At 42.2% G+C, this 15897-nt stretch overlaps 1 protein-coding gene across 5 annotated transcripts in view; it reads right to left on the bottom strand.

Annotated features, from left to right (window-relative positions):
• The window catches only part of ABCB4 (ATP binding cassette subfamily B member 4), a 65308-nt gene that overhangs the window by 19465 nt on the left and 29946 nt on the right, over positions 1 to 15897 (bottom strand). For all 5 annotated transcript variants that reach the window (XM_082692373.1, XM_082692372.1, XM_082692374.1 and 2 more), the window contains 4 exons: positions 9719 to 9880; positions 4618 to 4794; positions 1934 to 2080; positions 181 to 285 (listed from right to left, as the gene is read on the bottom strand). In XM_082692373.1, coding sequence (XP_082548499.1) covers positions 181 to 285; positions 1934 to 2080; positions 4618 to 4794; positions 9719 to 9880 — 591 coding nt within the window. The remainder of the gene's footprint in view (positions 1 to 180; positions 286 to 1933; positions 2081 to 4617; positions 4795 to 9718; positions 9881 to 15897) is intronic.

Raw genomic sequence — 15897 nt, 5'->3', positions numbered from 1 at the left:
AACTCAGCCACCCAGGAGTCCCTGCAATTCATTTCGATCTAAGAATTGGAAGCTCCATTAGGGTTTGGTGAACTGGTAATTAATGTGTAGTGATAAAGAATGCAAATCTAGCTAACAGATAAATTTATATTCTCTAATGGAATGTAGACTTGCTGAGCAGATGGAATCCCAGGTACCTACCTGAAGGAAGAAAGTGAAAAAGGAAATAATTCCCAGACCTAAAAAAAGCAATGAGAACATGTTGCATTTCTGCTGCTTCACGTCATCATCCCCTGGTCCAAAAACCTACAAAAGAACATTTAAAAATGCCTACTTGGATTACATGATCCTCTTCACTCTTCCCATAAATAATGGCTTGAACGTCACAATTGAAACACTAGGCTTTGAACATATGGGGGAGGGGTGTTTAGTGCCAAATATCTATAACAAAAAATTTACCTTTATGACCATTTTTCAGAATCCAGTGCAGTGGCATGAAGCTCACTGACGGTACGATGCCATCTTCACCAGCTCCCGCATCCAGAACTTCTGCGGCACGCCACACTGAAACTCTGCACCCCATCAACAGTCTCTCTCCCCATCCCCACTCCCCAGCCTGCTGAGAACCACTCTCCTTCTTGTGGCCAATTTGAGGAGCGCGTGGTTATTAACGTGGGCTGAGGCACCGTGGGTGGAGCGGGCGTGCTTGCACATTTTGGCGTCTGTTCCTCTCCCCCAGCACTCACTGTTCCCGCCACCCCAGCTCCTTCTCAATAGGTCCCAGCCCTGCTCCCAACCCAGCAACCCGAAACAGTATCTCCAGCCCCAGCTCCCCTGTGGCCAGGTCCTGCCTAACACCTGCTATCCCGTGGCACGTTCAGTGTTTGTTTCCTGTGTGTGCCGTGTCTAGGCGGCAGAAAGTAACTGCTTTGAGGGCTCGTCTTGCTTTACTCTCTGCCTGATTTCCAGTGCCCGGAGCAGCGTCTGGCACACAGGAGAGGCTCCCACATATCAATACAGTCCATACAGGTCCTGAATAGCAAGGGAGCCATTAGAAAGCCATGCTTTCTAATTTAAAAATATTTGGAGGGTCCTTGGTAATTTGTTAACTTCTTGGCTGGTGCTCTTACTTGTAGACCAATGTCTAATGCAAGTACAATAAACTTGTAACGACGATGAAGAGTAATTCACCTGAACAAGAAAGTCTCTCCCATGATGTCAGAGATTGACTAAGACCACACAATATAAAGGGTGGGTTTGAGAGAGCCTTAGCTATTTCTGGAAAGTTCCTACAATTATCCCCCACCGAAGTTAATAATTGGATAAATCTTCTGGGTCTCAGACTCCCCAGGCCTTGGAAGGATTATTCCAACAGTGATGAGTTGCTACTGCTTCTTGAAAGCTCACGTCGGAGCAGACGCTCCTCAGCGCTTCACCTTAGAGTGATCTGTGCCATCTCCTTCCAGCCTCAACCTGATTATTTTAGAGAAGAAGGAACTGAGGCCCAAGGAGGGACAGCATCTAGCCCAAGTTTGCACAGCTGGGAAGTGGCAAGCCGGCCAGTCCTGAGTATCTGGCCTCTCAGAGGCTGTGACTAGAGCCTGCCCTTCCTTCACGCCCCTACCCCCCAGCCATGCGGTGAGGGTGAGCACACATCTCCCCTCCGGGGGCAGGCAGAGGAGGACTGCCTGACCTCAGTTTCACCCCAGTGCAGACACACAATTCAATGCCTCCAACGGTTTTTTTTTTTTTTTAACTTATCATATCATTAATACTCTCACTTGGCATGAGTCGAAAGGCTACTTTTTCTTTTGCCTCATGGCTTTCCTCAAAAGGGAATTAAAAACGTGGGCGTACTTTAATTTAAGGCTGCTTTACTCCAAATGAACCCAGGCGTGATGTGGGCATGAGAACGGATTCAATTCAAGCTCCTGAGGGATGTTTGCAAACTTACCGCTATCATTTCTGAGAATATGATGGAAAAGGCTGGCTGCAGGGCCCCGTTGGCAATGGCGCACACTGTGCCGACAACAAAGTACGGCCATTCTGTCTTATTCAATTTCAAGACCTTCAGAAAAGATACCGGCGGCACGTTTTCATCCTAGAGCGCACACACACACACACGCACACAAATATAGACAGGTCAGGACCAGCCGGTAATGACACAAGAGTCAGCGGAGTACGTAGACAAGGACAGCACTGCCCTCGAGGAACTTGCAGATGAGGCGCAGAGATGACCCGTCCACATGCAACCATTGAAGAGTGAGACTGTTTAATAAATCCCAACAGTGGCCAGTGATTACACGGCATAAGCTGGGCGAGAGTTGTTCACCCAAGAAGCGGTCTCCATAGTTTCATCAGCCCATCTCCGTTCCAGCCTCAGCAGAGGGAGACGAGGCAAGACCCAGGCACGAAACGCTCTGGTGTTCAAGTCCCAACTCCACTCAGGGGTGATGGTGGGGTCAAATGAGACAATACCCATGAGCAGATGGATAAAGATCCCCACAAATGTAGGATACCATTAGTAACCCGAGAACACAGGCCTGGTCTCCTCACCCCCAGAACCCTGTCCAGTGCTGCCTTTTTCTGGGACAGGGTCCTAACTGATAAAACCAAATCAATTATCCATTCCCTTTTATCACTGGTCCTTGGCAGGTTTCTCCTGTTTCAAAGCTTAGCTTGTTTTGTGATTTTTTTTCTTATGTATTTATATGCCTCTTTTTCTAATATAGGAGTTCTGGTTTTAAAGGTGAAGACTGTACATCTTCATATCCATAGAGATTATCCCAATACCTGGCACACACTAGAGTCTCAGCAAATGTCAAACTCCATGTCTGCTCAAACAGGAAGGATTTAGGTCACATAAGCTACCTCTATAGTCAGAATATTCTCCTTTAGAATTAAACTAGATGCAGAAGGTGCCTATGGAATCCCAGAGCTTTATGGTCATTTACAGAGACCACGTTTGGTCTCTAGGACACAGAGAACATAGTGGTAGGTTCTTTTCAGCTTTCTTTTTTCAAGTCACCAATTTTCTTTGTATTTTCTCCTCTTTTCTTGGTATTTTCCTTGTATTTTCTTTTCTTTGTATTTTCTTTTTTCTTTCTCTTATTTCTTTTCTTTCATTTCACTTCTTTTATTTCTTCTCTCTCATTTTATTTTCTTCCCCAGTTATCATTATCTTTAAGTCCTGGTCTCCAACCGGATAAATGAGCCTTTTCCCCAGACTACTCTTTTCAACACACAAAAACAGGTCTCCTCAGATTCCTTTCATCACACTTAATTCCTCTCTCCCCTTGGGCACACTGTCGAACCCTCTCTGATTGTACTTGGGACAATCTTGTTGATTGTGGCATGTCCTGCCTCCCCCTCTTTGTGCAATTCTTCAAGAGAAGAGAAGTGGTCCTCCAAAATGCCAGAATCTCAAGACTTAGCAGCATAGCTCTGAAGATAAATGAGAAGACAAAAGGTGGATACCTCCATAGACAAAGGGGGAGGGTAGGTGGGAATTGTTTATCTTCCTTAAGATAAAGCAACTTCACTTGATAGTGCAATTGTTACTTTTCTTTCCATAAATATACCAAGATGAAGACCTTTAAAAGAGCCCTTGTAATCTCTGCAGTAAATACTGTGGGCAGAGAAAAACAGAGCAGTGAACTCTCAGTAGGATGAGTTTCTTCGGGCCAACACGGGAATAAAAATAAACCACCTTTATCAAATAACATCCAAGTGTATTTTCAAACAATTTCTTGAAATAAGAAAATACATTTTCTTAGAATGGATTCCCCCTTACAATGATAAAAGTTCCAGTTAACTTGAATTAATATCACAAGCCTTCAGGTGGGAAGAGTTAAAGAACACAGAATTTTGCTATTTCTCGACATTCTGTCCCTTTCCTTAGTAAGATAATTCCAATCTAATTTAGGGTGGCAATGCATACAGTAAAAAGATTAAATTTTTTACCCTCCCTTGTAGTAGGTATGGCCATGGGATTAAGTTATGGCCAAGGACATGTAAGTAAAGTATGTCTGGAACTTCTGGAAAATCTCTTTGTTTCTTCCTGCTGTTTGGACTATGGCTGTTATGGCTGGAGCTTCAGAAACCCTTTTAGATCCTTGAGGACGAAGGTCACACGCAAGCATAGTGAAGATAAGAATGAGAGGAGCATGAATCCAAGGGAACTGCGGGGACACCACCACGCTAGCCTTGGGTTTCTTACCACTGAGGCTTTCTTAGGTGAAAGAAATGAAAACTCTTCATTTGTTTGAAATGATGTTATTCTGGCTTTTCAGCATAGACCATCAGAGGTAATCGTTCCTAACAGAATGCAGATATCAGGGCCTTTCACTGCAGCTTTATCTCTGGATCTCAAAGATGAATGGAATATCTACGTTTAAGCATCTAATCACAAAGACTACTTTTCTCGATATATCCCCCCAAAACAGGAAATCCACTTTTAATTGAAATTGATTTTAATTCATTGCCAAATGCATTTAAAAGTTCAAATTTCCTTTTTTCCAGGAAGGAAAAGTAGATTCAGAGTAGGAATCAATCGTCTGTGCCTGCAATATACCAGCAAAGGTAGGGATTTTAACAGTAGAACTCTACCACAAAAGATTTAAGTGAAAAACAACTTACAAGTTCTTTGGCTTCCACATCAAGGCCGTTCTGATACTTCCGTGAATTTCTAAGGCTTTTATGAGTAGAATTCCTAAATAGGCGAGATTTCCAGCCATTAGGGGCCATATCTGCGGCAGCCTTTTCATTATTTAGTTCAAGGTCAAATTCTCCTGATTGGACCTGGTTTCCTGACGTCTGAAAAGAAAATGTTAAGTTGTATACTTGTGTGTGTCTTCAGATGGATATGACATCAAATTTAGACCCATAAAGCCATATTGAATATTACATGTGCCACTTGTCCATTTCCTAACAGCTTCTCAATCAAGACTAGCTCTAAGACCGTCAAGAAGTGTTTCAACACAGAGAAGTTGTGTTAAAAGGACACAAAAGCTAAATCTCATTTGAACAATATAAAAACTGGAGAATAAAAGTATTTCCTAAAAATTAAAAGGCAAGTTTTCCATCATCCAGCAGGTACAGAGGAATTTTTTCTGCACTCAAGAATGCGGGAACAATTCATGACCACGACCAGCAGGAAGAAGAATAGAACTATTCCCGAGTGTAATTTTTAAAGCTACAAACAAGGAAAAAGCTGGTCACTCCCCATGGGAGGCAATTAAACTGCTTTCCCTGACTGGCTGAGTACATTCATCTTTTTCCTTCTATCCCTGCTCAGACTCATCTCACCCCAGGTGACCCCACCTGCAGACTAAGCTTCAGTGGGATCAATTCTCTCCTTAAAGGGGGCAGGGGCAGGGAAAATTTCCAACTTCCAGCTCAATGGCTGGTGAGGAACATCAAGCCAACCTTGCTGACGGCTAACTTTGAGTCTAAAACTCTTAATGGTTTATCCAGAACCCGAGTTACTGTAGTGATGTCATGTTCTTGCTCCTTTTCTTCAGGTCCTGTCCCCCAACCCATGCCTATGATGAGTGCCTCACGGCACCTACAGCAGCCTCTCGAGAGCTCTGCGTATTATCCCATTCTAGCATTCCAGCTGTGCTTTTGATATCCGACAGAACATCACCCACGTGCCTTGAACTGCAGGACAGTGACGCGTTCTGCGGTTCTGCAGGGTGGACTTCCTTACTTGCTTATAATTGGAGCTGTTTTCCACCATCTCCCAACCCAAACCAACCTAAAGCCCTAGTCTTCTGATTGTTGCATCCTCCCTTCCATCCACTCCCACACTGTTACCAGATTTATTTTCCTAAAGAGCAGTTGTGCTCAAATAACATCCCAGCTCAAAACATCTTCCACAGGTCCTCATTGTACGCTCATGCCTGGCCCCCTCAAATTCTAGTTCATGGCAAGTCAAACTGGACCACCTCTTGTGAATGCCTCTTCTTTTCCTTCTTTTATTATCTTCTCTATGCTCTCAAAGGGTCCATCAAAATGAACAGTTCTACCAATAAGCCCACTCTGATTTTAGCCTTCTGTAACTAAATGAAGAATCCCTCTCTCTCTCCCTTAATAGTTTTTTCTGTGCCTTACCTGTAAAAGCCCTCATTTGGTGGGTGCTGAGTTCACTGAGCTCCAAAGTCAAAATGGCCACTTTAACCAGGTGATGAAATGTATTTATTTAAAACCGATAGCCCTTTTTTCTTACACCTGAATATACCTCAGCTGGCTCAAATATTTAATTATGAAAAGTAAAACAATAAATGTTGAAAGAAAATATGGGTGAATAGCCTTTCTAAACACAACTCCAAATCCTGAACATATGAAGGGGGGAAAAAAAAAGATAATATAATTACATATGATTTTAAAGTTTTTGCTTTTCTTTCTATTTTTTTCTTCTTCTTCTTCTTTTTTTTTTTTTTTAAATTTATTTGATAGACAAGTAGGCAGAGAGGCACACAGAGAGAAAAAGGAAGGGAAGCAGGCTCCCTGCTGAACAGAGAGCCCGATGCAGGGCTCCATCCCAGGACCCTGGGATCATGACCTGCGCCGAAGGCAGAGGCTTTCACCCACTGAGCCACCCAGGCACCCCTCTTCCTATTGTTTTTAATGGTAGCCAAACAAACTACAAAGCAAAATTAAAAGAACAAAGCAGGGGCACACAGGTGGCTCAGTCAGTTAAGCATCCGACTCTTGATTTCTGCTCAGGTCACAATCTCAGGGTAGTGGGATAGAGTCTGTGACATGTTCCGTGCTCAGGGAGGAATCTGCCTGAGAGTCTCTCTCTCCCTGCACCACTTACTTTCCTCACATGCACGTACGTGTACATGTGCTCACATGCGTACTTTTTCTTTCCCCCTTCCCTCTTAAAAAAAAAAAAAAAAAAAAAGGAGGAAAAAGGCAGGAAAAATATCTCTAATACATGCAAGAGTGGATTTCCTCTTTATGCCAGGAGTTCTTATAAGTCAATATCATGAGCGACCCAACAGAAAAATGGCCTAAAATAGGAAAAGATGCTTTAACAGAGGAAAAAACACAAATGGCCAATGAACATGTGAAAAGATAATCTCATAAATAATGAAAGAAATCTGGAAATACTGTTTAACTCTTTTAGGTTAGGAAAGATGAAAAATAAAATACCAAGTGGCCGGTAGTGCTTATCAACAAGGGTTTGAATTATAGGAGTCTCTCAAATTTCTAAGATACTCATGTTTGAGGTTTTTTTTTTTTTTTTTTTTAACGCTTGGAGTTTTAAAAATAAGAATGCATTACATTTATAATCAGGGGAAAAAAATACATTTAAAAGAAACAACGAAGAGCCAAGAGTCTAGGTAATGAAAAAGCAAATGAACATTCTACTTAAAAACAAAACCGAGACAAGGTTTTTCTGACACTAGGTTGGCCCGTCTTTGGGACGAGAGGACAAAGCAGCATGTTGGTGTGAGCATTTAGTGAACACCCGGGCTCACTGAAGCTCTTTCCTCCATCTCTGCACCAGCAGCACCAACAAATAATTGGTGAGGCAAAGTGTAAACCAGAAGTGGGAAACGTGTGAGTGTCCAGGTGGCCAAGCTCATGGGGACTAAGAATCACAGACTGTCAGAGCTGGTGGCAACATGAGCGGTCATCTTGGGACATGCTCTCCTCAGTGAACCAGGAAGGACTTGCTGAAACCACTGCTTAGTTGGTGACAAGCCTCTTCTATCACAGGACACTGTTCAGTCTTCAATGGTATGTCTTTTTCTAGGAAAGAAAGGTGATTTCTTTCCTAGAAAAGAAAGGAGGACAATATAGAAACGTCAGAGCTGTCCTTATCCTCTTGGCAGCCTCGGTGGCCTCCGAACCTAAGTGCTGGTGGGAAGAGAAGGTCATTCTTTCTGGGGCACGGAAGTGGTCAGCCAGGGGAGAAAGTGGTTACCACATTTTTTTTTTCCCAGATTTTATTTTTTGACAGACAGAGATCACAAGCAGGCAGAGAGGCAGGCGGAGAGAGAGGAGAAAGCAGGCTCCCTGCCGAGCAGAGAGCCTGATGCGGGGCCCCATCCCAGGACCCTGGGCTCATGACCTGAGCCGAAGGCAGCGGCTTTAACCCACTGAGCCACCCAGGCGCCCCGTGGTTACCAAATCTGACAGGCAAAACTGCAGAGCCATAGGAACCATTAACAAAATGAAAACTAAAACTGAATTAAAGGAATATTATACTTATTTTCTTAATGAGAGAAATGATGAAGACCCTGTGATGGGTAGGCCATATGGAAATAATTAGTGAAAACACAATAATTACTCCCCTCCTGCTGGAAAACCTTCTCTGGCCAATTGAAGCAAGAGTTGTAAGACTTTCCATCGTTTCATTTGGTAGTTTCACTAACCAGAGTTTCACTCTAGTTCCTAAAACAGGTAATATTGATAATTGTTGGTTTGTATTACTGTTGTACCATGCTTACTTGTGCAACTTTGCAAAATAATTAAGCTAGAAATAGTTTGTTCTATAAACATTCTTATATCAAAGCAAAAGTATATACTTCTATAAATATAACCATAACTACGATATGTATGGGTATTTTTTTTTCTTAACATTTCAGATATAGATCATCTGGATGCTAACATTTTAATGGGTACTCAGCAATCCATCATAATAACGTGTAATAAATTGCTGAAGCTGGTTAAGCATCCGACTCTTGATTTCAGCTCAGGTTATGATCAGGGTGGTGAGTTTGAGCCCTGAGCTCAGAGAAGAGGAGAGTCTGCTGGATTTTCTCTCCTTCTACCTCTCCCTTTGCACCTCCGCCCCCCTCTCGTGCTTACACATGCATTCTCTCACTCTCTCTCAAATAAATAAATATAATCTTAGAATACTTAGAGAAATACTGGAAATAAACTAAATACTCAACTTTTGCTTTGATATAAGAATGCTTATAGAAAAAATATTTCTAGCTGAATTATTTTGCAAAGTTGCACAAGTAAGCATAATACAATTGTAATAGAAGCCAATAATTATCAATATTACCTGTTTCAGGAACTAGAGTGAATGATTTTTTTATTTTTTATTTTTATTTTTTTAAGATTTTATTTATTTATTTGACAGAGAGAGATCACAAGCAGGCAGAGAGGCAGTCAGAGAGAGAGGAGGAAGCAGGCTCCCTGCTGAGCAGAGAGCCTGATGCAGGACTCGATCCCAGGACCCTGAGATCATGACCTGAGCCGAAGGCAGCGGCTTAACCCACTGAGCCACCCAGGCACCCCGTGAATGATTTTTTTTTTTTTTTTTTTAAAGAAGACTGCTCTATTCACTTCCTAGAGTCATGACTCCTGCTGCTGGTTTTATTAGGATCATCTAGGAAGCATTTTAAAACTCACATAGGACCTCCTCTAACCCTGGGAGATCCTGGCATCTCTGGCTCCTGCCACTTCTCCGATGGTCCCTAGTCTCACAGAGGAAAGGACCTTCTAGGTTCAACACATTCCCCAGGCAATTAAGGATCTCTGTCCTGAGAAATAAATTTGAAACATTTCTGACGCCTTCTTTCACTTTCGTCCTCCCTCACCTTTCTCTCTCTCAGGATTCTTTGGCTGATTCCGAATTCAAGGTTGAGCCATACACTTTCAGTATCTTCCTGAAGCTTTCTATTTCTCAGCCTGGCATTAGCGGCCTGATGTTTTGATGATACAAAGAACACCCTACTGAGAAGCAGAAAGCAAAATCCTGGGACGCACATACCTGCATGTTAACAAGCCTGAAGTACACGCCTTCCTTCTTCATCAGCTCCCTGTGGCTTCCTTGCTCCACAATGACGCCATCTTCAAACCCAGCGATGACGTCTGCGTTTCGGATGGTGGACAGCCGATGGGCTATCACGATGGTGGTCCGGCCTTCTCGGGCCTGAAAGGGAGGACAGACGCGACGCTGCAGGCTTTAGCAGGCCCCGGAGCACGCACGGCTCCTCATGTGGACGCACGTGTTAGCAGCTGATGAGAGTAGATTGCCCTGCGGGCGGGGTGCACGGGCACCCTCATCCATGGAAGGCTAAGGTGAGGCTTGAGTTCTGGACCAGAAAGGAGGCCAACCTCTCCATACAAGGATGGGGGTAATTCTGGAGGCTCACGGTAGTGTAGGCTTGCCCGAGGAAAAAAACAAGAGAAGGTCTGACCTTTCTCAGGTGTTTTCATACTTGTCTGAGGACCCTTCTTTGTTGGTTATGTCCAACGCAGCCTTCTCCGGGGCACTTCTGGAGGGTTCGTTTTGGGGAACCTGATTTTAGCTGTAATTCTGATGGGCTGCATGCAAGCAATTTAGATGAAAATGTACTTGGGGAGCACATGGTTTAAATTATAGTTCAGGGACCGTCTACATCACTAACTCTGCAGTGGGGTCAGTAACTTTGCTTTTTAACAAATGCCCCAGGTGAGTGTTATGCACGTGAAAATCTGCAAATCATCCCGTTAAGTGGTTCTGTGAACTCACATTTTGGCTTGGTAGGTTTATCAATGGGCTTTTAACCCTGAAATGTGCTCATCAAATTATTCATGTTATATCATTTATGAAGGTTATTCTTTTTTTAAAAAATATTTTATTTATTTATTTGACAGAGAGAGAGAGATCACAAGCAGGCAGAGGCAGGCAGAAAGAGTGGAGGAAGCAGGCTCCCTGCTGAGCAGAGAGCCCATTGAGGGGCTTGATTCCAGGACCCTGAGATCATGACCAGAGCCGAAGGCAGAGGCCTAACCCACTGAGCCACCCAGGCACCCCAAGGTTATTCTTTTTGATACTCATTAGCTCTGTTAGGCTATAGCTTCTTAAGACCACTCCTACTCTGAGGCAATAAAACCACGTGATTAGGATGGTTATTAGAGTATAGCTTAATTCACATAAGTAGTTAAAAATGCAAATTAAAAATGACAGCAGAGATTCATAATAGTCAAAAAGTGGGAACAAGCCACATGTTCATCCGTTAATCAAAGGATAAACAAAATGAGGTACATCCACGCAATAGAAGATTATTGGGCCATAAAAAAGTACGACATTCTGATACAGGCTTGACTATGGATGGACTTTGAAAACATTACACTAAATGAAAGAAATCAGTTACAGAAGGTCTGCATTGTATGATTCCATTTATATGAAATTTCCAAAATAGGCAAACCCATAGAGACAGAAAGTAGATTTAGTGGTTGTCAAGGGCTGGGGTGAGTATGGAATGGGGAGTGACCTGATAAGAGGTACAGGGTTTTCTTTGGGGAGAGGAAAATCTTGTGCAATTAGTGGTGATGGTTGCAAAATTTGGTGAGTATACTAAAAATCAGTGACTTGTACATTTCAAAAGGGTGAACTTCATGGTATATGAGTTATATCTCAATTTTTTATTAACAAAGAACAGCCATGAAAATTCTGAAAAAGAAGATAAGGAGAGGGGAATACCTTCACCAGATATTACACATAAAAGACTACTTCAAATAGTAATTAAACAGAATCCAGGGGAAGCTATCAGTGAATAGGCAATTTGATCAATAAACCAAAATAGAGAGTCCAGAAATCGATATAAAACATTTAAGAATTAGTGTATGATAAACAAGGCATTATCAGTCAGGAAAAGGGTAGATTGTACAATAAATGGTATGGACCAACTGTTAAATCACCTGGAAAAAAATAATGTGGTCTTTTCCCATCAGTCTTTACACTAACATTACCACCATCAACTATGTTTAAATAAGTATAAGAGAGTTAAACCATAGCAAAAGACAGAGACTAGAGCTACTATTATCTATTGGATAACATTTCTGACTGTTCAGATTTTAGTACCCAGGCCCTCAAAAATGTTCATATGTATTTGTCGGTGGAGGTTGCATGTCTTGGTCTGTGTATGGTAAGGCATGTAGGAAATAATTTTATTATTCTAATCATATTCATGATACTAATAGTGATGAGTAAATTGCTAACAATGGCTATATTAATATTATGATAACCATAGGTTGATACTATGTCAACATTTTAAAAAAGCCCAGAGGAATTATAGCCAGACTTGTGAGCAAATGATTGATACGGAGGAGAAACAAAAGAAGTGTTGATGAATTTAAAAGTTAGCAAGTGTCACCCATGAAATTCTGGCCAGAGTAGAGATTTGACACAAAGAGATTTTTTTGCAGAGCTTTCAGATGTTCCAATGATGAAAAAACATTGATAAGTAAATATCCCCGATTCAAGGACACCAACTGTTAAGAAATTTAGACCTTCTGCTAATGTTGGAAATGCAGGGATAAAAGGCAGGTCCAAACAAAGGGAGTATTAATCCACTAGCTTTCTGGAACTTCTGAGGGAAAAGGAGGCGGGGGGGGGGGCTAGCGGGGGACATAAAATGAAACCTTTGAAATCATTTGATAAAATCACATGGAGGCTAATTTTAATTTTTCTCTTGCCCCTCCAGTATGTAACACTGTGAGTAGAAGAGTCATGTAGGTATGAAACCTTGTGACTACTGACTTTCATTTAAAAACCATAATAACAAATCTGCATTTGTATTCTTTAAGATCTTACATAGAAAAACCTATTGTTTGTTTTGATAAATAGTAGCTATCTTTGAGTCAACAGCTGATATAGTCCTTAATTTTTTTTTTTTTACATACACATGTATTATTTCAAAGAGCTGGAGCATAATTCAGTAAAAACTTATGTAGAATCTACATAATCATATCTACATAAGCATAATCAGCATGGTGCTGATTAAGTGTTAAAAATATATAAGCATAGGGGCGCCTGGCTGGCTCAGTCAGTAGAGCACCTGACTCGATTTCAGAGTCCTGAGTTCAAGCCCCACATTGGGCATAGAGCTTACTTTAAAAAAAAAAAAAAGAAATATAAACATGAACAATTTATTAATTCTGCCTCTTAGAGGATTTAATCTTTCTAGGAGAGAGAAGTCATATAAATAAATATATATAATAAATAACTACAACAAATTGGTGCCAAAGTATTGATAAATGTATAAAGAATTCACAAAAGAAAAATATTATTCTTACAGGATAGGTAATCAGGGACAAATAGCAATAGATATAATATCCTTATGTTCTTATATCCTTATGCTATATCCTTATGTTCCTCAGAGGGAAAATAATAAATTACAAAGTCAACCTGTCATTGTTAAAATATCATTGGGACCTTAGAATGACTGGCCCAAGTGACCGATTAGGATCATTGAGGGAGGTGCAGTAATAAAGGATTTCCCTTTTAAAGATGTTATTTATTGTTTGCAAAATAGATCAGCTTGCTTATCTTGCAAAGCATGGAGTCAATTAGGTAGAATATAAAGTAGTCATAGCAACCACAGTTCATTAAACACGGCCATAAACACTGCATCCAGAGGTGAAGTCTATTTCTCCATCTCCTCAAATCTGGGCAGGCCTTGTGACTTGTTTTGACCAAAAAAAAAAAAAAAAAAGAAAAGAAAAAAAGTGAAGTAATTGACACTTGGCAATTTCTAGAATTCTAGAATCCGGGCTTCAGGAGGCCTTAGATTTGCTACCTTGAAACCACAGTAAAAGGAAGCTTGTTTAATCTACTGGAAGATGAGAAGCCTCATGGGCAGAACTGAGCAGCCTCATGGGCAGAACTGAGTAGCCTCAGGCAACAGCCATTACCAACTGCTGGGCACAAGAGTGAGGCCATCTTGAACGTTCCAGCCCAGCGGACCCTGAGTTGAAAGTAGCTGCCTAAGGGAGACTAGGAAAACCTACAGAAGAACAACACCAGCTGTCTTCCTAAGTTTTGACTTAAAGCAGCTGACGCAGAAATCTCAGAAGCCTGGAAGAAAAGTAAGGACGTTGCTACTGGAGCCTGGAAAGAGGGTAACCTGCATTATACAGCCTTGGAGTATCTGGAGAAGAAAGGGTCCTGCTATCACTTGAAAGAAGGGTATTTTATCTACTGCACTTGTACATCTGGCCAAGAAGATTCTAGAGATCTCTGAATAGAATGTTGACATGCCAGTGGGATTCCACTGGCTCTTTGTTACAAGCTACAGGAACTTAAGAAGGAGCTGTTTGGCTTGCAGGGCGAATCTAGAGGAAACGCAGGAGACCCAGCGCCTGCTTGCTTGGGGAGGGAATTGTTAGTCATCCAGTGAAATGAAGTCAAATATCCAATCAGTGTGTGAGTATAAGATTTTTTTTTTGTTAAAATCTCTGAGACATTTAAGGCAGATTCTGGTAGACGTCCACAGCTACATAAAAGGGCTCCAGAGACTCTAGAGGTTTTTCTCACGGCAGCTTCACACACGGTCCAAAGCAGAGATTCGTTTTGGAAAAAAAAAAATTATAGATGTAGGTTTTGGGGCTTGAGTGAGCCACGGTCGGATTCCAAGCAAGCTCACAGTCCTTAAGAGTGTCTACTGGCCTGCACTGAAGGAGACTGAGAAAATCGAAAACATAGAGGCCCGCAGATCCCAAATTTCTGTGGGTAGAAAGCATTCTGAGAAAGTTATTCAGCTACAGACACAGGCCATTTCTATCACAAAGCAAAGATCTCTCAGAGAGAGGATCTAAGAGCCCAGAAGGTAGAGCACAAAGCCAAGGAGACCACTCCACTGCTCGGGGTGGGACAGAAACTTAATCAAGGAGCCAGCCCGTTCCCTGGGGCAGTGGGGTAACTGGCTACATGCACCTGACTGCACGTCACGATTACTAGGGGCCGGTAATTGCTATGTGCTTCCTGTTCTAATTTTTGAGTGGGAGTGACTATTATTATCCTGTTCTTGCATCAACATTGCATGTTGGGGGTGTGTGTGGAAGACAACTTGTCTCTTGAGTTCACAAATCTTGGATCAAGATGAGCATAACATGAAAAATCCACCCATATCTGGACCCATACAGATCTTCAGGTACTGGACTTTGAACCTGATGTCATAGCTGTGTGAAAATTTTGAGGGTATTGGGAAGAGGTGACTTTATCTTGCAGGTGGGAGAAGGGTGAGTGATTGTGGAAGAGAGTGTTCTGTGGAAGGTTAAATATGGACACAGACACTTTAGAGCTCACCCATCAAGAGGTGGTGGACTCTGTCTCCTCACTCCTTCAGTCTGGGCTGCACTGTGGCTTGCTGGGACCAACAGAATGTGATGAAAGGGACACTGTGTGAGTCCTGGAGTCAAAGCCTATGGACGTCTTCTAGCTTCTGCCTCAGGACAATGTCCTGAGAAGGCCATAGAAGGCAGCCAGGCTAGTCTATTGTATAAGTACCAGAATGGAAAGCCACATGAGAAGCCCAGTCAACAGCCTGCATGGGAGTAAGGCCATCTTGGACTCTTTCAGCTAAGTCAACCCTCCAGGTAGAGGCAACAATATGTTCAGGTGAAAACTCCAAAAGATCCACCCAGCCAATCCACAGAATTATTGGTTTAAGACTGAATTCGGGTGAGGATGTTGGTGGGAATGCAAGCTGGTGCAACCACTCTGGAAAACAACATGGAGATTCCTCAAAAAGTTAAAAATAGAGCTACCCTACGACCCAGCAATCACACTACTGGGTATTTACCCTAAAGATACAAATGTAGTGATCTGAAGGGGCACGTGCACCCGAATGTTTATAGCAACAATGTCCACAATAACCAAACTGTGGAAAGAACCTAGATGTCCATTAACAGATGAATGGATGAAGAAGGTGTGCTGTATACATACAACGGAATACTATGCAGCCATCAAAAGAAATGAAATCTTGCCATTTGCAATGACATGGGTGGAACTAGAGGGTATTTGAGAGGCAGAGTAGGAGATTTGAGGGGTAGGGAAGGAAAAAATGAAACAGGATGGGATCGGGAGGGAGACAAACCATAAGAGACTCTTCATCTCAGGAAACAAACTGAGGGTTACTAGAGGGAAGGGTGGGGAGGGATGGGGTGGCTGCGTGATGGACA

This window comes from Mustela nivalis (assembly GCF_964662115.1).
Source record: "Mustela nivalis genome assembly, chromosome: 12".
In the NCBI taxonomy this organism is placed as follows: Eukaryota; Metazoa; Chordata; class Mammalia; order Carnivora; family Mustelidae; genus Mustela; species Mustela nivalis.
The sequence above is the reverse complement of the archived record's forward strand: the minus strand, read 5'-3'. Positions and strand labels throughout refer to the sequence as shown.